Source organism: Accipiter gentilis, chromosome 7 (assembly GCF_929443795.1).
Source record: "Accipiter gentilis chromosome 7, bAccGen1.1, whole genome shotgun sequence".
Lineage (NCBI taxonomy): Eukaryota > Metazoa > Chordata > Aves > Accipitriformes > Accipitridae > Astur > Astur gentilis.
The window spans coordinates 40,108,237-40,136,102 of NC_064886.1; the positions used below are offsets into that span (position 1 = coordinate 40,108,237).

Here is a 27,866-nt window from a genome sequence, read left to right on the forward strand (position 1 = left end):
GATAAAAATCAACATGCTAAAAGGAGCTGTACATTTATTCAAGTAAAATTGTTAGTAAGTGCCTATGAAAGAGACTCATTTGGAAAGCAATAAAATTCTATAGGGCTGATCATCTCTTGAACTTACTGGAATGAAAACGGTGTTGATACGTTTAAGAAAAAAAACAGATTAGGGGTTTCGTACAGAACTCTTTGCAGTTATAGTCTCTGTTGAGGAAAATGGTTCAGGAGTGTAATTTATTCATACCCTTGTACTTTCTACTTTGGCTTATTTCCAGGACTTGTTTGCCTTAGAGTCCCAGATGCTTATTTGCTTAAAGGGTAGCCCTTTCTCCAGCCGGCTGTCTAACAGTCACTTAATATTTATTTGTTTTTACAAATGTTTTCCCCTGTGTTCTCAGACCATATGTCACAAGAAGAAGTATAATCCCAACACTACACAGTATTGACGTTATCCTCACTTTCCCATTCTAGACTTTGACCCCATTATGAAAAACCCCTGGATCCCAATCGGTTACCTGGCCCTATGTTTCCCTCCGACACTGTTGCTCTGTGGCCGGTCCTTTTGAGTTTGTGTTCTAACTCCTGTTCTTCTCTTCCACTTAGCTTAATGCAGCTTTTATAGAGATCTTTTTGTTCACTTCTCTGCATATTGTGGAAGATTTCTTCCAGCTACTTACTTGTCTAGTCTTCTTGATATTTAATTTGCCCAGTGCTGAAATTTATCACTGTCTTTTTGCATCATCCTTCAAAATCCCTTCTACCTGCTTTATCATTCTCTTTTTTAAAACCAAAACATCCCCCCCCCCCCCCCCCCCCCCCCCCAACCAACCAAAGAGAAAACTCTTATCTTTTGGGTTTTCTCCCTTTCAAGCCTACTATTTAGTCAGCAGCTGGTAAGGAGCCTTTTCTGAATTTTAATAATTAACTTTTATTTTTCCTTCCTCTCCAAACTCCTTGAGTCTGCCATTTGGCTCGGACCCTGAAGGTCTAGCATCCCTTAAATGCCTCTCTGCTCCTGCGTCAAGTTCCTGCTTCAGATCTACCAAGACTAATTTCAGTGATGTATCCACTGACTCCTTTTTGCTGACTGTGATGTCCCCTCTCATTATTTTCGTCACTTTCCCCGCTGTCTTCTTATATGGAAAACTCTTCTAGTATTTCATAAAAAGCTCTGTTTCTGACCTTTGTCATCCTATGATCCTCTATCTGTCCCCACGATTTGGCTCCTTCAGTATTATTTCTGGAAGATCTTCCTTTTTCCATTTCTTGATGCTGTCCCCCAGTGAACTATTCTTCACCCCCTCACTGCCTGCTTCCCTTGGGAACCAGCTTTCTGTTTTCACAACTTAAACGGACTGTTTGCTTATGACTCGCAAAAGTCCATGTACGCTCTTTGCCTGCCTTCTATAAATCGAGCACCATCACTGTCTGCTTCCACACATCATCTCATTATTTTTTTTTTTTTATGCTTTACATCTTCCTCCTCAGCTCATTTGTTTTGACTGCCTTCAGTCACTGAGGCCAGCAGTGCCCATACGTTATGTAGTACTGTCAGATGTTCTTAGATCAATGATTTTTCTTCATTTAGAAGACTGATGGTACAGAGAGTGCTGCTGTCCTCAACAAGTTTAAAGGGTTGAAAGCAATCTTTTAGTTCAAAAAAAGTTTGAAAAATCTAAGGAGTTATGTGAGAAACTTTCAAAAGATACATAAGAAAAATCAATCCTGCTAAATAAGCTTAAATCTAAACCAACAGTTGTCTTTTGCTGAAATAATATCAAGGAAAAAGATTTATCTATAGTATTGATATTCTTAGCTGCCTGTATCCAAGCTACGGCTCCCATCCAGAGTGCTCCATGGAGATGTGATTGCAGGATTAGACTATAATGTAAATCTGGATTTTATACATATGCGTGTCTATATACATAGAAACACAGGCCCACAGATGTTTGTCTACCTAAACAGAGCACCAGATGTTTTATTGTCCTAAAATTGCATTTTCTAATATGGATTAAAACAAAACTGAAATTTGGTTTGGTTTTACTTGTCTACTTGAAAATAACACAACTAGCATTTGAAAACAGAGAACGTTGTACCTGATTAATTGATTCAGTGTTGAACTAAGCTAAGAAAAAAGTGTATGTTTGAAGACAAATGAAGGGCATGCTTTCTAAGTTAGCAGCTCTGACCTTTTCAAGTTTTCCATCTTAAATAATAATTGAAGCCATGAGTAAATAAATTCAACTTTGCCTGCAGATGTTGAACTCTTTAATGTCCTTTTACTCTAACGTAGCCACTGCCTGATATTAACGGCAGAAACAGTTTTATCATGCCCCATGCTGGGGCTGACTGGCAGTCTCTAGGAACTGTTTTCTTTCCTCCAGCCATGTGATTAAAATGCAGTTCCAATCAATAAATCTGTACGGTTTCTGTCAATGGTAAGTGTTCGCCTAGGGGTCTTCTGTGTCCCGGAGGTATTTCTTTTCTTCAGTTCTTCTGTATTCATGAGAGAACCAAAGTACAATAAGTCTTGTTTACCTAGACTGCCTGTTGAGATTGTTTTTGGACTGCCTGCTGGAACTGGAGCGAGCAGTACAGAGCACAGGAACACACCCGCATGCTGGTAGATAGAGATATAGATGTTAGCAGTAAGGTACCTCTTTTAGCAATATTGGGTACCAGCATAGCCTCTGTGAAGTCTTTCTTTTAGGAAGTTTAAATATTTAAGCATGCACTCTTGACTCATTTGGCATGTTAGTGGGAAACAGTGTAGAGTGGATTACAAAAAGAGGTTTCAGATTCTGATGTCAGCTGAACTTCATCACTTTTCAAGGCTGTCAGGTTTGCCTGTTTTCCCTTTTCTTGAATGAGGATTATCTCAGTTGATCAATGAGGCAATATGTGAGCAACTAATCAGTTTTAGATTCTCTTAAGTAGTAATTGCTTTAATGCAATCGATTAAAAGGGAATTTTAATGATCTTACTAATTGTGCTTTTAAGGGAAACATGACAGCTATTATTGAGTTCTTAATTTATTATTACCTATGGTGATCAGTTTGGAAAATCAAAACATAAGCTTTTAAAATGTGACATCCCCAGCAGTCTCGCTTATTTCTTAAATTTGTATGTCGTCTTTGTAAATAATGGTAAAATAGAAGCAATGAAGCAATTGTATTCAGCTCATAACTTTTTCCATTTCTCATTTTTGTGTTACGGGAGATGCAAGAGAAAGGTAATATTCCTGCCTGAATTCAGCAGAAGGTAGTACGTGTTTCCATGCATATGTATAGCCAAGAAAAGCCTCTAGTTTGTTTCTTTAAAGGACTACTTTAAAGGGAAGTACTAGACTGTAGCTGCCTATAAATGCAAACGCTAGGTACTAGTCAGCAGAAATAAATGCATTCAGCTACATGTTGCACATCTGAATTATTTATTCAGAAATAATAAGCATGGTTTGTCAACACACAGAGGGTTGTCTGTGTTACATAGTAAAGCTATTGTAATGTCTTTCCTGGACTAATTTGTAAGTATTCAGGAAGCACCTTATTTACTTTTAAACATCCAAAGCCCAGACTATAGGGTGAAGCTCACTTATTCCATAAATTTATTTTTCTTAAATTCATAAAGTATGGGCAGCATTACAAATGTTAACGCTACTATTATAGGATCATAATTTAAAAATACCAGCGTTCTCAAAGGGCTCCAGCAGTGTGTCATTTCCCTGCTTTATTAAAATGAATGAACAGATGTACAATTTATTTCTGCTGAACTATCATCTAAATTCATAAGCTATTTCTCATGTGTCTGAAATCCGTGTTGGTTTCCCATTTTCTTTGCCTCAGAAAAAAAAAATTACGCTCTCACATTTATCACTCTGGGGATATAAACGAGAAGTATACTCTCCACTTCATTCACTTTAGACTAATATCCTCAATACAATTTAAATCCCATCTTTTCAAGGCTATTCAGCAAAACCTAGGCACTGGAACACCCAGGATCCGATTGGAAAACTCCCTTGCCATCTATGTTGAAGATTGGCAGGTGGACTCTGAGGACACTATCTGTTCTCTCTGACAGAATGAGGTGGCACACAGCTGCATTTAATCTTTTTGGTTGGCATTTACGATGCTAGTGGAGGCTATGCAATTTCTTAGCAACAAGTTGGGAAAAACCAAAGAAGGGACAAATAATGACTGGTGAGTGGGAGAGGTGAGAAGGTTGGGTGTAATTGTAGTGAAATTTGCAGCTAAGGAACACGTCTGCTGGCCCCATCCACTCCTGAAGATGTGTTTCTTTGTCTTGCAGCAGCCTAGGACCATGGCAGGTGCTCCCTGGAAGTGATAAACAAACAAAACAAGACAATGCCAAGATTAGATGGAATAAAATTATGGAGGCTTAAAAGCACATGAAACAGACACGTTGCCATGGAAAAAAATGAGTATAAAAATCCCAGACAGTGCGCTCTCAGCCTATCGCCATTCTTATTTGTTGGCAAGGTTTGCGGGCAATGTAAGGGTAATATTTTGCACTAATTCCATGTGAGGAATGGGTGGATAATATGCCCTAGGCGTTCTGGCAGCATTTCTTCTGTAAAGCCTATTTCTAAGGGTTTGTATTGTATGCAAGCTGTAAAAATTTTCAATGCTTTGAAGTTGACAACAGAATTCTCAGGCTCAGATTGTGGTTTTTTAGTTGTTTTGTTTTTTTTTTTTTTGTCTGATAAAAATCACTTTGGCGAAGAGAGTAGTGAAACAGAATGTGAATCAATCTGCTTTCTTCATTTCATAGCTGCTCCGGAATTTAAATGCAGGCTGTTAAATACCTCTTTGCCAGGCAATTCAGGAAAATGATGAAGTAATGGTTGAGATTTGTAAAAAAAGCGTGATTTTTCTTCAGAAACCTTCTCTGCAGTGGCAGGAGCAGTTTGCCCCTGTGGGACTACTAGGAAAGAGTTGTTAATTCACTAGTAAGAATAGAGGAGTTGTAACTGGAGCAGGTATTTTTTTACAGTGGCCATGTTGCAGACAGTCTCAAAACAATTAAATTTGGGTATCTAGTTCTGCCGTTCTTGTTCCCTTTTAATCCTTCCCCAAGCTGAGATGATAATTATTTTCCTCTCCCCTTTCCTTACGTTTTTGTTGCCAAAAGAGAATATGACCAGCTAGGAAAGCAAATGCCAGAGGCATAATTTTCATCTTTTATCTGCAGTAGGGAGGGCAAATGTGATTTTGCAGTTACACCCCGTATTCTAGCTGTCAGCACCAAATTCAGCGTAATGAAGAGTCTTGTATGATGGGGCATTTGAGACTGGAATCTCAGTTAGGAAGATTCTTCCTATCACTTGTTTTTGGGCACAGAATTTTATTTTTTTTTTTTTTTTGGCAATCCAGTGATCTTCATGGAAGTTGATGAGTATCATGGACCTTAAAAATGTTAGAAAACTATGCAAAAGTGTTTAGTTCCCCTTTCTGTTCTGGATAGACTCGTGGATTTGGGTTTACCACGAAACCTGCAGTGGAGGAGTTCTCAAGATATCCTCAAGTCCCTCCTTCCTATTTGTATAATTTCAGTATTTGCTTATTTTTCCTTCAAGAGCTTTGAAGATACAGTCTCTGTGATCTCCCAGCAATCTACTACAGTACTTCAGCTACCCTGCTAGTAGCAAGTTTTGCCTCATCTCTGATGAGAACTTTCCTTGCCTCCGCTGAAGCCCATCGTTTCTTGGCCTTGTCGACTATGAAGGTGACGCAAAGACAATCCTTTTCTCTACAATGGTCCTGTGTGCATTTGCTATGCAGATTTGTTCAAGACCATGAGCTTTAGACATCTGCCACTCCAATTGCTCTTTGCCTTCCATGCTGTGGGCAGGAATCGGGTGCTATAATGCAGCTGGGGCTCCCCAGTGCTGAGCAGATGGGAGAATTCCTGCTTCTGTCTTGCACACAGTACTACTTCTTACACATCTCAACACAGTTTTGCTGTTTTCGCAACATTAAATTGCCTTTATTGTCCACGATTCTTTTCCAGTAGCAGAGTAAGTGACAAAACTAACATCTGCTATATATGGTTTCTTCTTTTTTCACCCTCACCACAGGAGGAGAAGAGTGTATATATTTTGAGCGTTTTGATATGATGGGGTTTTGCCGCTGTTTGTTTTCTTCTATACATGTGGGCTTGTGTTTAATATGGAGAATTTGATGATATCATTTGGGTGGTTTTATTTGTTTTGGGTTTTGTTATAGAACAGGCTGAGGATATTTCATACACAAATGAGAGTCTATAAGCACTGGATGGGGAGCTGTACGTCCCATTTAGGCACACTGTGATCTTCTCCACATCTCTTTGCTAATACACCTAACTTCTGACATGCAATTATCCTGCAGTTCCTATTTTGGGTTTCTCTTAAGGTAAAGGAGTCTGACAGCTGTGTCAGACTTTGTGCCGTGGGCAAATGTACACAGGGGCTTAGGAGGAGTTTCATCAATTCCAGAGTTAGTTCAGAGTGAGTTTCATTAAGAGAATGTTTTATAACCATATAGTATTTTTCATTCCAAAGAACCCCAAAGGAAGATGGAAAATGGATCCTCTCCGTGGGCAAGCAGAAGATTAAATTGCAACTTTCTGCTGCTTGCAGGGAAAATGGAGGTGTTAGACTTTGTTTCCTTTAATAAAGAATCCTACTCAGGAAAGTTGCTTTAATTTCTAAAGAAGCATTGCAAATAATGGCTAACCTTGGTGTTGTATTGCTGCACTCAAAAATCTTATTGATGGGTAAAGAGGAAGCCTACCATACATACAAAGCCAAGAATTTCTTGTTAGTAAAATGGAAAACTAATCCAAATCCATCCTAATCCAAGAGTCATTATTAATCCAGATTGAACTACTGCAGAAAAAAAAATAAATTCTTCTATTCAGAAAAAAATTCAATAATGATACTATGACAGTTATAAAATTGTTGTACACATCCTTTTTGGCTTCTACCCTTTTCCTGCTGTTATTCTCAACATTTCCTGGTTCCTCTGGGTCGTAAAGTTGGTGGTTTCATTCCAGTGTTCGTGGTAGGGATGTTATGGCAAGTTGTCAGCACCTGGAGTCCTTTGCCAGGACAAGCGTGATGCTCGTATTGGTAATTTCTTCTTCCTCCCTTTGGGATCATTTGGGGTCATTTTTATGTATTTGCTAACATGCTTTTTACATGTTGCTCTTTCTTCATTGGTCTGAAGCTCCAGGTTATGTCCAAATTTACTATATATGATGTCTTTTACATTTGCTAGATACTTTTTCTTTGTTGTCTCTAAAATCAGTTTCAACCAGCTCCAGGTCTGCATTTCTTTCACTAAACATTAGTGAGTTGTTTATAGCCACGGGGTCTCTGGTGCCAAGTCTGTGCTTCATATCTTGTTATCCCGTGACTGTACTTTGCTGTATTGCATCCCGTGTCACCACTGCTCAAAACCTCTGTTATTATACAAGGCCCTTATTTCTCTGTACTACATCGCTGTGTGAGAGTTATGAAACTTTGGTAGTACTGTCCAAACATAAAAGAGTAAAAATTGATTAGCTAAATACTGTTACAGCAAAACCAAGTGAAACAAAGCTGCAGGCAGGGCAAGGAAAGTTCAGGCAGGGCAAGGAAAATTCAGGCAGAGCAAGCCTGGCAAACCTCCATCCTGAGGTTTGAGGCCTTGCAAACTCCAAACATGGCCTGTTACTAGCAGTGGCAATACCATAGTACAGAGATACACAGTTACTGTATCATTCTGTGTTTTCTAGGCTGCTGTTAGCACTTAACGATTGGGACAGCACTTGGGTCCCATAGGCAGCAGAAAGCAGTTTACGTTATTGTGGCTGGTGCAGACTTTGTGCAGCTGTGGCCCCACGTCTTGACTGATGTGGGAGTGAGTGAGTGATGTGCACTGACTCCTTTTGAAGTGCTGTGAAAGTTCTCCATCGTCAGTAGTCCACTGAAACTGTGGTAACCAACCAATCTTGGGTCAGGAGGCAGAGGCAGTGGCTGTGGCGGTAGCCTCATGACTCCCAGTAAAGAGTAGCTGTGTATCAGCAGACTGTGGATTGTTATGTAGGATGCAAAACTAACCAGCAGGAGTCAAACTGAGCTGCTGGGACTTTGTATTCACGTGAGAAGTGCCTTGAGGCTTTCAGGGAGTAGGAAGAGGTCCTTTTTTATATTTCATCCCAGACACAGTACTTGGTGCTTCAGGTGGCTGAAGTACAGTGCCGTTATCTTTAAAGAGCTTGCCCAAACTCCATCCGAGCACACACAAGGGTGCTGGGCTATCTGAATGTAGGACTGTGCTGTGTCACAAGCGATCAAAGTCTCTTTGCTTGTAAGACAAATGAAGTGGTACTCAGCTAAACAATATTAGAAATCTACCAAAAGTAAAAGAAGAGCTAAAATCTGTCAGTGGCAAAAGGGACGAATGGAGAGAACTAAGAGGACTTTTCTGAGCCACAGCTGATGTGTGTAACCAGGAAAACCACAACCGAGCTAAGAAAGTGTGTGTGTGTGTGTCTGTGAGAATAGGTTATTATACAGGTTAATACAGGCAGTTCTTCTTCCTCTGGTTTTCCTTTCCCCCTCCAAGCTCAATGCCCCTGACTTTATGAGTGAAAATATCACAAGTAATTGAAGTTGCAAACCCCACCAGAATATTAAATTAGAATTAAGCAAAAATGCTCATCAGTTGGAGCACAGAAATCCTGAGCAATTTTTCTAATGCAGTGTTACAGCAATTGCAATAATTTTTTTCCCAACTGCTTCACTAACTGAACTGATTGAATTAAATGTCTTCTGTGGTACTAGCTAACCTCTGACCCAAGTTACTCAGGATAATCAGGGGGGTAATCAGCCTGCTGTGATCTGAGCTCCCAAGGAACAAGAATATTGTAAGGTTCAGGGAGCCTATGTGGGCATTAATCAGATGTCATCAGGGTTTGATTATAAATCCTGAAGACCACCAAATTGATACAACATGGTTTAATTCACTAAAAATTAGGTATCTACATATTAATCATCAAGCTGAATATCTGAAAGTGATTGCTTTTCTAGTAAGTGAAGTTAGGTGTCAACGCTTTGGAACATCCTGCTGTTTAGTAATAAATATAATGATCAGCATCAGCACAAAAGCAGTATTAGCCAGATTAAAAAAGATTTTGTTCTAACCTCAAATAGATATTTTTTCCTTCCTGTTGGAGTTTACAGCTCCGCTGAAATTGTTCTTCATGTTTCTACTCTAATTATGAGCTTACTCAGAAGCAAGAAATAGTATGTTTCAAGCTACCTGCAAGCGCAGCATTTTTCTCCCTTCCAAGGGGAGAAAGGGTGGCTGCTTACAGTATATCATAATGCTGTGTATAGAAATAAAGTGGTATTTATTGTCCCTTTAGATGATTTCCCCTAGAACTGGCAAGCTCAGTTGAAAAATCTCTATCTAGTAATGTGTGTTAGGATCCAATTAATTGCTGGTGTACTGGCTTGCTCTCCTTAGGAAAAGTTCAGTGTGGCAATTTTGATGCAGATGTATTGGCATATTATGTAGAGATTTGCTACAGAAGAGGGGGAAGTAATCTTAAGAGAGAGGAATAGCACAGCTGCTTAATAAACTGATTTTCTTCATACATGTTCTGATTTAATAAGCATTCAACCCTGTGGAAAGGCTTTTTTGATATAAACTAATGATAATACCAAATGCTTCTTTGTCTTATTGGTGCCACCTGTATTTCCTGGGAATTGCCTTTATTTGCACTTGAAATTTGTCCTGCTTGGAACTGGAGGACTTAAGCTGCTGCTCAAGGATTTCCAAGCATACCATAGCATTAGCTGTGACCAGGATGAAGGAATGTTTCATTTTCATTTATCACAAATATTTTTCTTTCAAGAAAAGATGAAACGAGCGTTGGCAAAAGGAGCTGGGCAGTGGGAGATGGAGACCATGGGTATCCTGAAAGCAGAAAGCAATAAATCTATTTAGCATAGCTTTGCTTTTTCCCAACCTTTGCCACATCTATGTAATGCCAAACCATACATCTGTTGCTGCATGTTCAATCAGCACTGTATGTCTCAATATATGCTTAAATCTCATGTGTTTTCAAAGCAGGCCACCCCAGCTGCAAGTGAACTCCTCTCAAATTGCCTTTTGAAAGGTTCCATCACAGTGCTATATGGGGAGGCTCAGATCACCACGTAGTCATTAGGTTGCATTTATTTCTGTTATTCTTTCTTCTTGACCTTGGGAGAAGATTTTTTCTGTGCTAATAGGGTTGGAGACCCCAGGACCTTGTTGTTCCCTGTCAGGGTAATGAGAGCTCTGTGCTTAACTGGATGTTCAGGCTATGATAAAGATTTTTCTGCTATGGGAGGAAAACAGAAAAGGAAAGCGACTATTAATCATGGAAGTTCACCAATGCCTATGATTTCTAAATGATTCTTCTTGTATCATAACTTTTTGATATAGCAGTAATGTTTATGCTCAGTGAATGTTGTGCAAAGAGGATGTAGGCTAGATAATTTGAGAAAAAAAATCATATATATCCAGTAGTAGAAAGTACATGCAGTAGACTTCATTCATCACTTTGTCGGCAGACTTGTGGAAGACTTAACTGCGTTCGGACGAATTGACATATGGACTGTTGAGCCCAAATTCTCCTTTCCCCACCCAGTTTTCCACAGAAAACAAAATGCTGGCTAGAGATTTCATTTTTGAAATTCAGACAAATTCTGTATCGCTGCAGATAATACTGCCTGTAAACTTCCATCTGTACCTCCTGCCTCCACTGGAACAGTGTGAAACCTTGCAGAGTCCTTATCTGCTTCCAAAAAAGAGTTTTCAAACTGGGCTAAATTCAGACAGCTCTCAGCTGGAGCGGCTTGTAAATCTAGGGCATCTCATCCCCATCAGTTGGCACAACCTAAAATGCCAGAAGTTTGGGGAATTGATGAAATTCATTGCTAAAATATTCTAGAGATACAAGTTGCTTTGAATGCTTCAAATGGTGCTGCTAGGCACTGCTCACCAAAGACCACGTGAAGAAGCTTAACCGCTGTCAAAACATCTGTTGTTGGCAGCATGGGTCGTGATCAGCTGTAAACTGGCACGGTGAATAACTATTGTCTTTGGAAGCAATGTCCTCTCAGGGCAGAAAAAGCAAGATTTCTCATTGGATGCATATGCTTCTTTTGATCAAAGAGCCCAAATATTCTGCCATGGAGAAAGTCTCATTGACATTGTAATTTCCACCTCTCTGCAAAGACATGTTGGCTTCTTAACATGGTAAGAATATGGTTCAGTCTTGCAATATTAAGGTACCGAAACAGAGTGTTTTCATGATGTTCTGAAAAGTGTGTAAAGGATTTGAAAAGCCCCACGTTAATCTGTTATTTCCTTAGAGAGTGCAATCTTATTTGGAAATATTGCTAAATTGTGACTCAGTTCCATCTACCATTTCATAATCAAATTGTATTTAACCTACATTTTAAACCTGCTGTTGAACTAGCTGGGTTCCAAAACATTGTGACAGTTGCTATGATGTTGGTGTCTATATGTAAGAGCTTCATAAACTAATTTATTATTTCCTTATTTATACACAGTGGAGAGGTAATCACCATCATAATTTTAAACAGAGAACAAATAACCATTGGAGCTGCTTGCCAATGAAGTTGTTAATATTCTTACCGCTTAGGTTCTTTAAATCTAGAATTGGTGCTTTTTCAGAAAATTGTGCTCAACTTCAGGTTGACAACATTGATGCTGAGTCACTGGAGATGACTATCCAAAATACTTAAAATAGCCAACAGCATTACAGAATTCACTTAAATTAGACTATGTGCATTCAAGAAAACTGAATGCATTTTCTGTTAGCTGTTCATGTAAGGCAAGAGAAACACACAGAAAAATCACCTTCAGAACAGGCTACATCATTTTAGGTAATGATTTCCTGAGTAATAAGAGCATCATCTTAAAGGGCTTTTTATTTTTTCTTTTTCTTTTTCCACACCAAGACATGTATAAACCCTTGCTTGTCAGAATGGATTTCTTGGCTTTTTATTTTTTCATCAAATCTGTGCACAGTCATAGCTCATGTCAGTTCTAAGCATATATTGGTAAAGTATTCAGAAAAATCTTATTCATTGCTAAGACCTCAAATAATAGAATAGGGGAGTGAACAGGCTTGAGTTAATAAAAATGTAATAAATCATGAAATTAGGATTTCATAGAACATTCATTTGTAACTGTAGTAGTAGTTATATAGATGAACAAGATCCCTCTAGAACTTTATCTAGGAAATTTTTGTTCTTTGACCTATTTAGAATAAAGCATTCTTTTTTTTTTTCTTTTTTTTTTTACTTCTTCCATTAGTTTGCTTTTTGTATAGCACTAAAATACAGTCTTTATACACTTATGAAAACAAATCCTGGAAGTTACCTTCCTAAAGAGAAGTTACAAAATCCCTTCTCTACTTCCTAAATGTAAACATGACAATAATTTAAAAATCATTAGTAGCTTTCATCTGCTGAAGCTTTAGTTTGCTTTTTGTATAGCACTAAAATACAGTCTTTATACACTTATGAAAACAAATCCTGGAAGTTACCTTCCTAAAGAGAAGTTACAAAATCCCTTCTCTACTTCCTAAATGTAAACATGACAATAATTTAAAAATCATTAGTAGCTTTCATCTGCTGAAGCTCTTGTCACTGCCCAGCTCCCTCTCCATCAGTACAGAGCGTACATTGCATTTATTTATACCTGGGAGGAGACCAAAGCCACTAGAGTAGTTTCTCCTTCATTCCTCTAAATCTCCCAGACTTTCTAGCAAATTAACTGGTCTCTGCATATGCATGTTACAGTTAATTCTATCAAAGCAATCTTTCTGTTGTGATAAAATTCCCCTTTTATCTACCACTCTGATGTTCAGAGAGGATTGAAGTCATCTGTCCTGCTGTTAAGAAGCCTAAATGGTATGGGCAGCGACTTCAACAATTAAAGAGGAAGTCTTTTCTAGACACATTCCCTGTCCAGACAAACCTCAAAAATGTGACAGTCTGGGAACTAGTAGGAGGAATTTGTTGCTTATGGTTCTGACCCATGGAGCAAATGCATCCCACCTGTAACCGGGACTGGCATGTGAAGCAGCCTTAGTGGCATAGGAGAGTTTGCGTAAATTCCTTGTAATATGAGTAGGTGGCTTCCACAAGTTTTTCTGTTGGTAAGGTAGTATCGGTAAGCTCAACCATATCTGTTCAGAAGTTAATCTTCAGCATCAGAAAAGTTGGTTTGGGCATGAAAAAGTCTCTGCTGAAAATGAAAGAGGAGCATTTAACAAGGCCTCCTTCCCTTCCCTTGTGCCTGTCATTAGCATAAGTGAGAACTTTGTGGATTCATGGGGGGGAAAAGCCTGTAAAACTTTCTGCTCCTAAAATGCAGTGAATGAAAAAGAAAAAAAAAATCCAGCTAAGTCTATTCTATTTAAAGTTCATTCTATTTAAAGAAGGCATCCAGCATCTTAGAAAGAAGATAGGCTTGACACTGCTCTTGATGGGAAGTGCACTGAGGAAGAAATAATACGTAGCTGGGTTGGTTGAATACAGTGCAAGTGGTCTCATAAATGTGAAAAGCAGATATCTCCCTGGTCCCTAGGCAACACTGATGTTGTAACAGGTGAATAGGTGTAGTTTCCTCTTTCAGGCTTGGTCAGATCGTCATTTTCTGTGTTGCTGTTGTTTTAAACATAAGGTTTGTTCTACCTGGGGGGAAAGAATTTTTGATAGTTAAGAAAATAACATCATTATTTCTTTGAATTTTTCTCAAAAGTACCTTAAGTGTAGTAAATATTATAGTGACCTTTCACTGTCCTCTGTTCACCTGGAGAAAGAGTATTTGTTTTTCTACAATACGACCATCATTCTAGAAGTGTCCATTGTATTTGTGTGTACTTGATTTATTCTAGAAATAATTGAATGCACCTTGCATTTATAGATGGAAAAGTGAAAAAAGAATTAATCTTTTCTAAATTATTTATATATTCTGGAAAAAAAGAGAGTATGTTTGTCTTCCTTCTGAATCTTCAGACAACTGTACTACATTTGATGTATGCCCTGGAGGTAACAGGCTTTGAAGCAGGCATTCAACATATGATTAATACATGTTAGAATTATCTTTTTGCCTTCACTCAGTGAGGCCGTGAGCTGGGCTGAGAAAGAGTCAAAGTCTAGTGTAAACAAATGTCTTCAAAACGGTTCCAAACAAGTGGCTATTTTCAAGTATCCTTCACTATCACTTATTTACAGCCCCTGAATGGCTTTTTAGTTTTCTGCAAGCACATAAATGAGAGGATAGGAATACAACATCAGCCCCAAAAGGGGCTTCAGCATTGCTGTGGGAAACAAGCAGAAAGGAAAGGTCTTTAAATTCATTTGTGAGTCTTATGAGGATCTTAATCTGTAGATCTTCCTAAGTTTTTGAAGATTTATGGTGTCTGCAAGAGGGATAGAAGGACTCTGCACGTTGCCACTCTGGCAACCTTACAGGCAACTCTTGCGGCACCCAGCAGGTTATCCATCCATCCATTTTACCTTGTTGGTTTTGCACTCTGTCCCTGCCCTGCTCAATCATGAATCCTAATACCTAAAGAGTTCCCGAAGTGGTCCCACTGAATCCCAGAGGTAGCTTGGCTTCATCACAATGGAAAACTGCTCACAGAAGAACTTGTACCTGGAGCATGGGGAAACAACCTGATCAATACTTTCTTATTTCTTTGTTGCGTTACTAGTATTCCTTAGAAGTATTTTTTCCAAGTGGACTGATGACACCAAAATGAGATAAAGTCATGTTGAAACTTGCCTTTTTTTCATCATTCGTGACTAATATCAGTGATATTAAGTATCTTTGTGTTTTTCAGTAAAAAGGCACAAATTTATAGAGCCTACAGAAATTATAGCCGTGTTACAGAGAGCAGAAGTTAATCTTTGGCCTTCCATTTAGCTAATTAATCTTTTGGATTTGTTGCAGGCTGCAGCATATAGCGGGCAAAAATACTCATTCCGTCTTTCGTTACTGAGCAGCACTTTTATTTTGTAAAGTACCTGGTGTGTGCCTTGAAAGATCACAGGGCATTTACAATACATAGCCTGTGAAAGTCATTCAAAAGTAAAAAGTGAAAATGCATCTAAAATTATTATGGTCAATTTCATATATTCAGAAAGATATTTTTTTTTAAGCTACAATTGAATTCTTTCTGTAATTTCACCAGGGAGATGGAAGAATATTAGGTACTTAGAAAAAAATATAGAATAAGCTGAAAGAAACACTTTAAGTTAAGAAATAATATAGTGCCTATGAGCCAGCATTATGGCAGTAAGACAATGACAATTACTGCAGACTGTTTAGGTGACTCATAGCTTTAATTTGTGTTTTGCATCTAGTTTACACCATCAAATCCTTGTCATACTACGATAATGCTTTATATTTACATAGTGTCTTTCATTTAAATGGCTTCCAAAGTGCTTTATATGTTGCTTCATGTACAGCTTACATCAACTTAATCCATTACGTTAATACAGCTATCTCTGTAGTGAAATACAGCAGCTATTTGTGCCCATATAGTAAAAGCTATGCACAGTTTTAAGAGGGAAAATACCTTCAAACTCTGTAGAAGAGATTAGGGAGAATGTAATACCAAGTAACAATTTGCCCTGACCACAAAATTGGCAATTAAATTGCTCATATGGAGAGTTTGGTATAAACTGCAGTTGGTTGGGTTCTGTTTTTCAGCCTGCTGGGGGCCCCCCCATAGCAGGCCAGCACATTTGGTCATTGTACCAAGATGAAAGGTGACTGAAGAACCATCAGTTTCACTTTGCTCAATGCACAAATGTTACTCTAAATATTTCCACCTAGTACTTCGCCTGCCTAGTTTGTGAAGTCCGTTGAGCTCCAAGCACCAGATAACTTGATTTATTCTTAGCTGGCAAACTGGGCTTTGTGTCACACAAGAAATGTCCATTACTGACATTTATGAGATTCTCAGTCCCGATTGCTTGAGAATGCAGACCTTTGTGATTACTCCAAAAATTCATTTGTCCTTGGAGATATTCCAGATACAGAGGCATGGAAAAGACATTGTTTCCTTACCAAATAAATATTTGCTGCTCAGGTGCACACATACTGAATGACAATGTGCAAAGTAAAAGACACAGACAAAGAGCAAGCAGATTACGGGAGATTTTATAAGCTCATCTTCATATTTTCAAAAAAGCAGATAGACAAAATATGGTTGCAAAAGCAGTCGACTTCAGTAGAAGAGGACAATACAATAATACAGTTTCCATGGGGAATTTGAGACAGGTGTGTGAATTAATATATCCCATTATTTTTCATCATTTATGATATACAGATGAGGAAACAAACACGTGATAGTAGCATAGAATACCTTCAACTGGAATATCACCCTGATAAATGCAAACTGACATGCAGTTTTAATTTGTTTGTTCTTGACTGGGAATCACAGCATGCAGAATCTTAATGAGCCATGGGGTAGCGATCACCAACCCCAGACACGTTTATCTTGGATCATGTTTGCTGCTTGCGGCAGCTCTTTAATTTGGGTATATTGGTACCCCACTCTGAAAGAGTTTTTCAGTGGCTTCGTAAAGGTATTAAGGTTATTACTGCACGCTCACACTGTTGCTGGACAGTAGACATTCAGGTGATTCCAATGCAGTTAAGTTCATTTGTTCCTATGTACTCTGAGAAGCCAGTAAATAAAATCTTACTTACTACAGAAGCTTTAAATAAGGCTGTCAGGTAAGAATCCAATTTTCATACAGGTTAGGTACCATTTCCAGTTTTCTTTGAGGCTGAGACGGGGTTACTGCCTGGATTCTCAGGTGATAACATTTTACAAAGTGATCTTTTCATGTATCTGCCCCATGGCAGAAATCTGATAAGATTGGTTTTTCTTGAGACCGTACAGAGCCATTTTGCCGTTCAGTGAGAGCTGTCACTGTAGTGTCCCACCAGTTCGCCACAGAGCTCAGCATGGAGCAGGATTTGGCTGTGTTACATTATATCGTGGGTCCACCAGGAAACAGCTGCTACAATTAACCTATGGTTCAATTTGTTTCCCCATTTGACTTTTCCCTTTAACTAGCCTGTGATGCAGGCCTAATTATTCTCAGTAGATACCTGCCATCTTGAATGTCCTATACTTGGTAAGACAAAATGCCTGCCAGCTTGGAACCCTAATTTTTCATTTTATCTTCTCAAGCTTTGCATATAGGTTGGAGCAGGCTTGCAAGATCCAGGGAAGGGAGGACTAGAGTTTGACTGCTGAACTGAGATTCTCTTTTCTGCTCAGAGCTTCCCTGGGTGGTGTTACATAGGCTGTATTCAACACAGCTATTGTGAATGTTGCTCATCTGCTTGCCATACCTTTACTGACTCCTTTGTTTTAAGAAATATATCCACTCACAGGGACCTCCATGCCTAGTGGAACTGTCTTTGTGATCTCTCACGAGAATGTCCAGTGGTCGATATCTACTTCCTGTCAGTCCATCATGACAGCAAACATTGCTCACTCATTACATTTTTCAAGTCCATTTGTGCTTCCTCACAGTCTACCCTCACACTCTTAGAGGAACTCTTCACCTACATCCATCACTATATTTCCTTGATGTCTTTCAGTTCCCCGTTAAAAATCTCATTTGCCTACATAAACCTGATGATTAAGCGCAGCATGCTGGCTGCTTTTCACTCATTGTTTCCTTCTAAGTTGCTATCAGTCTGTTGTCTGTTTTTCTGTATTTTTTTATAAGCTTTAGGGTGCAGAAAAAGGCGCATTAGGTCTTTTTTTTTGCTATGTTTATAAAATTCTAAATATGACAATTACTAAAATTTCTAGGCTGTGTGCATAATAAGCACAATAAATGACAATATGGCATATCACTCCACAGAGCGAGTTAACCTTACGTATTCAAATACTCAGTAGTAGTAAACGAACATAGCTCCTTCCAGCCAAATGCAACTCTGGGCCAGGGTATTTGTCTTCCAAGTTATTCTTTTTAATGTGGGTCTAGATGATAGCAGTTTAAATAAAGTACTGAACTCATCTATTTTATTCTTAATTTATAGTGGTGCTTAGGGGATGTGCAGATATTTAAAAAGACTAAAATCAATTAACTTGTGATCCAATTATTTATGTTAGTCACTATGGGGTTTTATTTTAGAGCAGTGGATCAGACTCTCCCACTTAAGCACCGTGCTTTGAGAACGCAAACCTTTCATTTTGAAATATGATTAATCTGTGGTTATCTTTTCTCTATTTCCAAATCTAATTCCTATTTTTGTCTTTTCATAGTTTTTAAATTCCCTTCTTTACTTTTGTTTTTGAAAGAGGCCCAGTATAAATATAACAGATTTTTCCAAATACTAGGAAGTCTATTCTTTATATAAAGGTGGCTCGACAGGCAAAAGAGTTCACCTTCTAGATAATATATGTTATATTTTTCTGGGCCTCTCTATTTCACAGTAGATGTTTGTCTTTTGCAATCACAAATCTGTGATTTATTATACTTTTCACATTATAAATTTAGAGTAGACCCATGTGACAACTTCTGTGATTTGATCATTCTGCCTTTTCATCCATCTTGAACAGATTTTAGTCCAATGTTCTAGACAGCTTCAAATATCCTCTCTGTTTATATGGTCATTTCTAAAATGCAGAAAATGCTAGGAGTGAGTATACTGCTATGCTTGGAATTATTTGGCTCAGCACAGCCTTTGCCCGTAGACGTCATTTCCTTGATGTGCTGGTGTCAGAGGCTCTGCAGTTTTATGCCCCCAGCAAGTTTGTGTGCCCCTTCTGCACTACTAACTCGCTGCAGTCGAAGCTACTGAGAGCCCTTCCTAAATAAGGACAAAATAGGAATGAAGAAGAAAGCCAACCCTCGCTCAGATATCCTTGAATTAGATACCCTTAAACTGACATGAAATATTTTTTGAACTAGCTGGCATGTCATGGCAACCTTTTCTATCATAGTCTGGCACTGGTGGGGGAAGCATAATGAATTTATCTCACTGGCTTCACAATTATGTATCTGAATAAAATAGCCAGATCTTGGCATATTTTACCCTAAGAGGTCTTACTGTTCCCAAGGTGATCCAGGGAGTATTGAAAACTTGATTGAATCAGACTAGTGGATTAAGGAAAAGATTTTTCAGAAGGATCAATATGAATTAGAGGCAGATGCCCAGTCAAATCTAAGGGTTAGATTCTTTAGGATTAGGTTCCTTGAAGTCTAGTCACCTTTTTACATAGCTAAATAGGAATTGTTTGGTACTGAAGACTTGTTGGAAAAATTCTGGCTCTTATGGTTCCGATGTCTCATTCCATACATGCTCAAGCTGAGACAAATGAAATAATGCAAAAGTATCAATCAGGCTAATCGCTTATTTTCAGTTGGAGTAAGAGATGTCTAAGTGTGCTTTCCAGTGACAGCATTTTGCTGAGCAGAAAGGAATACAATCTTGGTAATTATTCCTCTGTTATTTCCAAGATTCTTAATAGAGCTTTTCTTTTGATTTGTTTCAAAGCAAGCAAAAATATTGTTATATTATCATTTAGAGTTAATTAAACTGCAAATGAGCTTAATGATCTGTCTGAAACAGAGCTCAATCACAACCTGTTACATATTAACTACCAAAATCAAAAGAATCTTTAAATTCTTTGTTAAAAATACCGAAGAAGATAGAAATAGCCAATCATTAATGTCATCCTTTTATAAAATCAGGTTTGAGGCTGGAAAGCTTGAACCGAATGCATTCACTCAAATTATACAGCTAAATTGAAAAAGGGGTTGGAAACATAAGTCAAATCTATTGGATGAAATGGAAAAAAAGATACCTGAACACTGGAAAAGACATGGTTGTCTCCTCTGTATTTAGTACTATGAGGAAATCCATTTTACCTACTATTTGTCCAGTTTGTGAAATCTATACATTAATAAAATGCCATTTTCTGGATTCAATATTCTCACAAAATCTTCTGTAGCGTTATGACTATAAGACAGAGCAAAAGACATTTAGTCTATTCAGGTCTTGAAGTCAGCTGAGGGATTTTTACCCTTGAGTGATATATTGTCACTGACAATGTAGCTTTTAAGTAGTGCACGTACGGCAAACCCTATTTGTGTCATTAAAGTTTGTAATTTTGGACTTTTGAAGGATTAATCCCTAGAAATGCTAAGATTTCCTAATGATCTATAATGGTACTGCTGATGTTCAGCACTTCTCAGGATTAGGTATGTTATCATTCTGGTTTATCCACCTATAAAGCAGGTATTATCTTATCACTCTTATATACGGTGCTTTTAGCACGTCAGCCTCAAGTACTTGAAAGGTGAGGAGTATTATTAAGTCTGACCCTTACAAGCTTTTTCAATGGTTTGCTTAATGTTTTTCCTACATAAATAAGAATGATGTTATACACTGTTTGTCTGGATAGTAAATTAGAATTTCCTCATAGGGCTTGGCTAGCTGAATAGTACAGCAGTGCAATAAACTTCACAAGGTCATAAAAAATTCTTCCACTGAAAAAAGAAAGTAACACTGACTTTTAGTTATGCAGACAAAGTGGTAGCATGAGGTCCAATTATTTTTAAGTCTTTTAGAGCAACCCCTCCAAAAAACGGTATGGGAACACTTTTTGTGAAAAATATTTTATGTATTGATGACAGTGTAGTGAAAAATTAATATGGGTGGGGTAATTTATGAAAATACTAGTCTGAAATGCAAAACTGGATTATTTGTAAATAACAGTACATTGGAGGGCAAGAATGGGCTATACTAGTCAGCTTGCTCTTCTGCTTAGCTATGAGTATAGCTCCCTTTCTGATAGCATATGCACCTATGGAACACTACACGCATATTCTTTCAGGATTCACTTTCCAGTAACACGAGATGAACTGTCGTCTTGTGATCAGAGCTTGATTCCTATCACATCGCTGCTTATCTGCCATCTATTAAATGAGAGCAGCTGTAATGTGCTACCTTGTATTTCATGAGTGAGAATGTATTATTTAGAGCCTATAACATTCAGTTTCAGTCAAGGATTACATCTTTCTCCTGTTGTGGTAAATAATTAACGTCGGCTTGGATGTTGCATGTGTGTGTGGGGGGTCATTAATTGAAAATAGTAACAATTTCCTCTATGTTTTTTTTCTAGTTTCAAGCCACAGTAAAGGAGGGAGTCACAGGTGTAATAGTAAACTTAACCGTTGGTGACCGAGATGACCCAGCAACCGGAGCATGGAGAGCTGTCTACACCATTATTAATGGAAATCCAGGGCAGAGTTTTGAAATCCATACCAATCCCCAGACTAACGAGGGAATGCTCTCTGTTGTCAAAGTAAGAAGAATTTGCTGTTGTACTGTATTAGTACTGTAAGGTGCACCCACTGGATTTACTGCATAAAAGGCAGCACAGCAAGGATAAGTTACTCAAAAACACATAGTTGGCTGCCAGCTCATGTCCAAATAATATGCATAACCCCTTCTGTCTCAGTAACCTTGCTTCTTTAGTCATAAGGACCTGCCTGTTGCTAACTACATTACCACTGTGCTTAAATAACAGCTAGTTGTGCAGAAAGCATCACAATTAATAGTAAGACTTTACAACAAAGTTTTGTTTGTGACTGAGGGTACGATTAGAATTCAAGGGCCCCATTTTGTTCTCGGTTAGAGAACACAGATGCAAATACCAGGGAAGTAAGGGACGTGGCTTCAGACTGAACTGGAGAGGTGTCTTTGGTCCCACATTTCTAAAGTCTCATGAAAAATTTTATTGCCTGTCTTTGTATGAAGATAATCCAATATCTCACACTTTAATAAAAAAAAAAAAAGAAAATAGCCCTGGTTTCTGCCTGTACCAGAATTTTCTCTGATTGACTTCAGAAGAGGCATTTTCAATTCTTAAGGTAAATGGTATGTATTTCCATGGTGGTGCTTTTGATTTCAAGTAGGAGTTGAGAAATTAGCCTTATGTTACTTATCATAAGTAGCTATTAAGTATGACTGATTTGTTAGCTAAATGCATGTTACATCATAAATAAGCATGTATATATGAGAATTAAATTATATGTGTGAGCTATGGCAAAAAGTATATGCTCTTGGATAGAGGGACATCTCCATCTTTCATTAACTCCATTATTTTCATTATTTTCAATGAATTTTATAACTATCATTGTGCCTAATGCTAAACTCTGACCAAGTATCAAACACAATGAATGCCATTGTGCCTTTCTGGCTAATTCTATCTTCTGCAAGTTTGCAGTGGGGTACAAGGAAAAAGTGTTAGGTACTGTCTTTGCACCTTGCACTCTGATTTTATGATATGTTTTACAGCCTTTAGACTATGAGATTTCAGCGTTTCACACGCTGCTGATCAAAGTAGAAAACGAAGACCCATTGATTCCAGATATAGCCTATGGCCCCAGTTCCACGGCGACGGTTCAGATCACTGTTGAGGATGTGAATGAAGGCCCAGTTTTCCACCCAAATCCAATGACAGTGACAAAACAAGAAAACATCCCTATTGGCAGTGTTGTGTTAACAGTAAATGCCACTGATCCAGATACTCTGCAACATCAGACTATCAGGTGAGTGCAGTACCCTCTAATTTTCATCCCTCAGAAAGTGAGTGTGTCTTTTGTGCCTGAGAATTTGCCTGCCAGTACAGAATTAAATTGGTCTGGGCTCTACATAATAAGAGGTGGCCATTTTCTTTTTCCTGCAATGAAGAGATTCAGTCTGATGAAGAAAAAGAACTGCATTGGACAGTGGGCAGTAGTTTTCCAGGCTATGAAATTACTACAGTAGAACAGTCAACAAGCAATAGACATAGCTTTGCATAGTGTTTCAAAATTACTTTTAACCTGCTCGTTTATTCCTCTTCTTCCATGTAGAGCCAGAGAAAAAAATGTGTAAAAATTGAAAATGTTAATAGAAATAATTTATCTGTTTTACATACAGTTTAAGTCAGTTTATGATTGTTTATATTGTCCCTTAGTGAAATAATGACCATACATCCACGTTCAAGGGGTGAAAAAATATTTCCCAGTGAAACACTGAAGCTACAGTAAGCTAAGACTTGGCCTTGCCTAGAGAGATGGAAGTAAATTATTATTCCTGCGCTATGATAATATAACGCCACACATGTGCCATGTCGCAAAGAGCAAACCTAGGTGTTAAGTGGTGCCATCATCTTCTATTTTGATCCACCCGATCTGGTGTTTTGGCTTTAGATGTGTTGAAAAATGAAAGATCAACCACTTTCTACTCTAATAGTAAATTGACTTTCCAGACAGCTTTTCTCAGCATTTGAGAATTGCAGGTTAGGCACTACAACTAAAATCTACTACCGTGTTTAATTTTTTGTTCTTACTTGTAAGTCTACTTTCCCATAGGTATCACTGTATATAAAAGGTCATAAACACCTTTGTGAGAATGACTTCAAAGCTTTGCCTGAACGATGTGTGCTGTCAATCTATACCATAGACGTAGATTTCTCTACTATCACAGGTTTGTTTAGCAGTGATTGTGCTCTTTTTAAGGAAGGTTTGACATACATACTGTTCTACAAAAAAAGCAAGCTACTGATCTTGAAGACGTTCTTTTCTCAGTAACAAATGTTAGTAAGCATGTCATTGCAAAGGATCGCACTGACAGCCTTGGATTCGAATGCTGAGAAGGTGAATTTAAGCAGGTGAGCGTGCTGATCTCCAAGGGAGGAGGAAAAAGGCAAGGCAGATAATTAAAAGTTCCAATTCTCTGCATCACCTCAAAAATACCTAGTTAATGGAATACAAATATTTCAGTTTTTCTCTATCAAAAATGCCTCTGAGTTCTGCCACTGAAATATCAGTTTATCTGAAGGATGATTCTTAGCATAGGTCATTCCCCTTGTTTTCTAAATGTTTTTATTCACAGGATGCATTTTTATTCTGAATTTTTGTTTTTGCTCCAAAGATTCCCTATTTCGTTCACTGTGGTCACACAAATTTATGTCTATGGCTAGAAAACCTATGGAGTTTCTATTGCTTGTCAGATACAGCAACATGACCCTCAGCAGCATTATTCAGAACCTGGCTTGTGTAGGGAAAAGATATTTATTCCCTTTGGGATTGGGACTGAGTTTAAGAAACAAAATTATTGAATTTCTCCATAACTTTGTGTATTTTCATGGGAGATAAAAAAGTCATATAAATTAATGTAACAGTTGATTTTGTGATGCTAAAAGAGAAAAGCCAAGAAAATAGAAGGATTTGGTTATCAAAACCAGGAACCCAGAAAATGTTATCTGAATTTTTCCCCTTGACCTACTGATTTTGGTGAATTTTTCCTAATCATATTGACACGGAAATTATAGGACGCACCAATGAGTCACTGAAAACTATAAGTTAGCTTTACGGTTTGTGTGTAACCAGTTAAGTAACATAAACGCTTTTTGCAGTCCATCACATCTCACAGCTGGCTGCAAAGGAACTCTCAAATCTTAACTATAACCAGCTCATAATCTAAATAGAATTTTCCCAGAAGTTTTACCTTATCTGCATGGCCAAAACCTGGAAGGTTTATAGCCGAAAGCAGGATTTTTCTTTTCTTACCCTGCATGTGCAGAAAAGAAGAGCAGAAATAAACTAGATTGGGTTGGGAATGAAGCATGATCATATACGGAAACTATATAAAAGGCAGTGGCTGTGAAAGTTAGAAGAAAATAATGCAAAAGTAATGGAAGTCTGAGAAATGGTGGAATGATACAAGACAGGTTAATCTGACTACCTGTATCTCCTCTTGCTAAAATAACAGGGAAGTATAAAATAGCATTTTCAAAAGATGCTTTTAACACTGACAGGTATTATTGAAACATATAGCTACTAGCAGTGAAAAAGGAAGACTAGTATTATGAGAACAGCATCTGCAATTAAGGATAGTGTAAAATGGCATGTATAAAGACCAAAGCTACTCACTAGTCTGGGTCTGGCTGAAACGTTTTCTCATCAGTTCCTACAGGCAGGTGTGTATTTAGAGTTTGGGCCTTTTATAGAGAATGCATACCAAACTACATGGTTCTCAGGCTAAGCTGCTATAAATTGTATTATCAGAGTCCTTACTCTGATTATACTGGTAAAATAAAGGCCAAGCAGGCACAATACAGACTTTTAAACAAGATACCACACTAAATATCAATGACCACAACCAAGCAACTTTTGTGTCCACAAGAAGCAGTGAATGCCAGATTTGTATTGTGTGTGCTGTGTGATCAATGTACATCACCCCCAATAAAGTATGTATCTGTTCAAAATGTGCAGACAGATACAAACAAAAGAACAACAGAGAATTAGTAATGTTACTTTCTTTTATTTTCAACCTATAACAACTGAGATATGTCTAACTGCAGGGATATTTTTAGGTAGTTTTCTATATAAATCTTGTAGGAGGGGCTGATGATTATTTGTAATCAGGAAATTTAGTTAGTCTACTAGATATAGCATTATAAATGCATTTCAAGAACCATGACTAGTGTATAGAAACCATTTGTGCCATTGTCCACATCTAGGCTGAATTTATTCTTTGAACATTGCGTATCTGAATCAGATTCAAATTACTTATCTTTTTGAAAAACGTAGCTTACTTTGTAAAAATTCCTGAAGACAGCTGTACTTTGGAAGCAATTTTCTTTCTTATTCTTCAGCTTGAAGTGTTTTTGCAGGCTGAGAATTTCATTTAAAAGCTCAAACAAGCTGGCAAAAATGTATTACACTGAAAAAAATATGACTCCAAGTGTTTGTAAGACTCAAAAGCAGGTACCTTGAGCTCTAGCTATTTGTCTGCACACGATTAGCGGTGAACTTCCATGGTGTCAGCTCTTCTCTGATCTACCGCTGTTAACGTTTCAAAGAAACTCAAGGTAGAGGTAGAAACATCATCCTGGAAATAAGAACTGAATGCTCATATTGAGCAGCTAAATAATGTAGTCATCAAGTTTAATCTTACTCTAAATTGTAGCTGTTTAAAACTAGGTTAACACTGGCTTTCACAACTATACCCAGATCTGTGATTTCTTATGAAAAGTCTGCAATGAGCGTAGTGAGCTTTGGACTATGGATGTTGTAGAAAGGAAGGAGCAGACAGAACCAGTGGTTTTTCCTGAACACATACCTTTGGGTGTAAGATATTTGTTCGGCTGTGATCACTCCCAGAAAGAAAAGGAAGCTGTTCAAGTTGGATCCCCATTTCTTAGATTCATTAACCTATTTTTCTTTTTTTTTTTTTTTTAAGTATTTAATTCCCTCTATAGTTTCCAACTTTTTTAGAATTAAAAAATGAAAGAAATCCAGCAGGCCCTATTTTAATTATAACCCAACAATTTATTAATAGAACAGTAATGAAGTTTCTGAAATTTGATTTCTTAATCAGGGATCATTGTTATTTTTGTGCCAGATTTAAGAGTTTAATTTTGGGTGCTTCTTCCCAACCTCTGAAATTTTAATCAGAAGTTTCAAGTGTACATGTCAATGAGAAGTTAAAGGCCAAATTTAATAACATTTTCTACCTTGGGAAATTAAAAGAACCACCTCACTCTCTGAAATCCATTATTAACAGTAGATCTTAATTAAACACAGTTACGGTCCTCAATATTTGTCTGTGTGAAGAGATTGGTTCCAGTATTTTTCCCTTTTTTGGATTCAACAAGTCCAGGATATTCGATAGTTAGACTTTTAACTACGTGTAAATAAGTTGTTTACTGCAGTGTATTTGTAATTTTTAATTAAAGCAACATTGTTCTCTGGTTTCATGGCTTATCGTGGCAATATGTTTTTATTACCTACTGTGCTCTTGGATTTTAAATTATTTATGTAAATATATTATTGCGGTGTTTATTCTCAGTAAGCAATGTGACAAAATGCTTCAGAAATATCTTCACAAGAAAAGTTTATTATAGCTCTAAAGCATATCTAATTCATTAAGTAGAATTAAAATGCAGTATTTGAAGCTGGAAAACTTAGAACCCAAACTGCAGCGAGTTTCATGGGAATATGAAAGACTGCCAAAAATATCTGAAGCAATATATGTAAATAAGATGTATGTTTGTGTGCATGTGTGTCTGTGTGTGTGTAATTCTATTATCTGCACCTGAATCCAGCTGACCCCACATGGTATAAGTGGCTTTTTGAGGCATAGGTATATTGTCTTAGTGGTGAAGTCTCAACTGTAGAAATTTGAAAGCCAATTTCTTGCTTGGAAGTTGGCATCCTTTTATTTGATTCTGGTCTCCTTATATCCCCGTATCATTAATTTAGTGGAATTACACAAATATGAAACCAGTAAATCTCCATTTGAGATCAATCATTTCAGATTAGAATAGCCTGTGATGGATCCAGCTACCCATCTGCCTGTTAACCCACAGTGTGGACATTCAACTGCTAGAGCACTGCCATCGTACTGGCTGTGCGTCTGACAGCTCTGCTAGTCTGGAAATGGGAGCACAGTAATATTTATTATCATCATCATTTCCAAATAACAGCTACTGGTCTATGTGAAAGGTGGATAGACTCTGTTTCCCTTTACATAAAATGCATTTTTCTATACTGCAAACTAAGTGTATCTATTAATGAGGATTCATCCTTGACCATCAGGCCATGGGGATGACAAGGCTGAACCTGACACTGAATTAAAAGCGATCATGTTTGTTTATTTGTCATTTTACCAAGAACCACTGGACAATGGACTGGCCATTGACTCTGGGAATGGGAACTTTCCCTGCTGGGCCATGTTTTGCTTTAGAATACAT

General features: G+C 37.8%; 1 protein-coding gene across 2 annotated transcripts in view; it reads left to right on the plus strand.

Moving 5' to 3' along the window:
* CDH13 (cadherin 13) overlaps positions 1-27,866 on the plus strand; it is a 519,400-nt gene that overhangs the window by 432,334 nt on the left and 59,200 nt on the right. For both annotated transcript variants that reach the window (XM_049806363.1, XM_049806362.1), the window contains exons 9-10: positions 21,240-21,422; positions 22,418-22,671. In XM_049806363.1, coding sequence (XP_049662320.1) covers positions 21,240-21,422; positions 22,418-22,671 — 437 coding nt within the window. The remainder of the gene's footprint in view (positions 1-21,239; positions 21,423-22,417; positions 22,672-27,866) is intronic.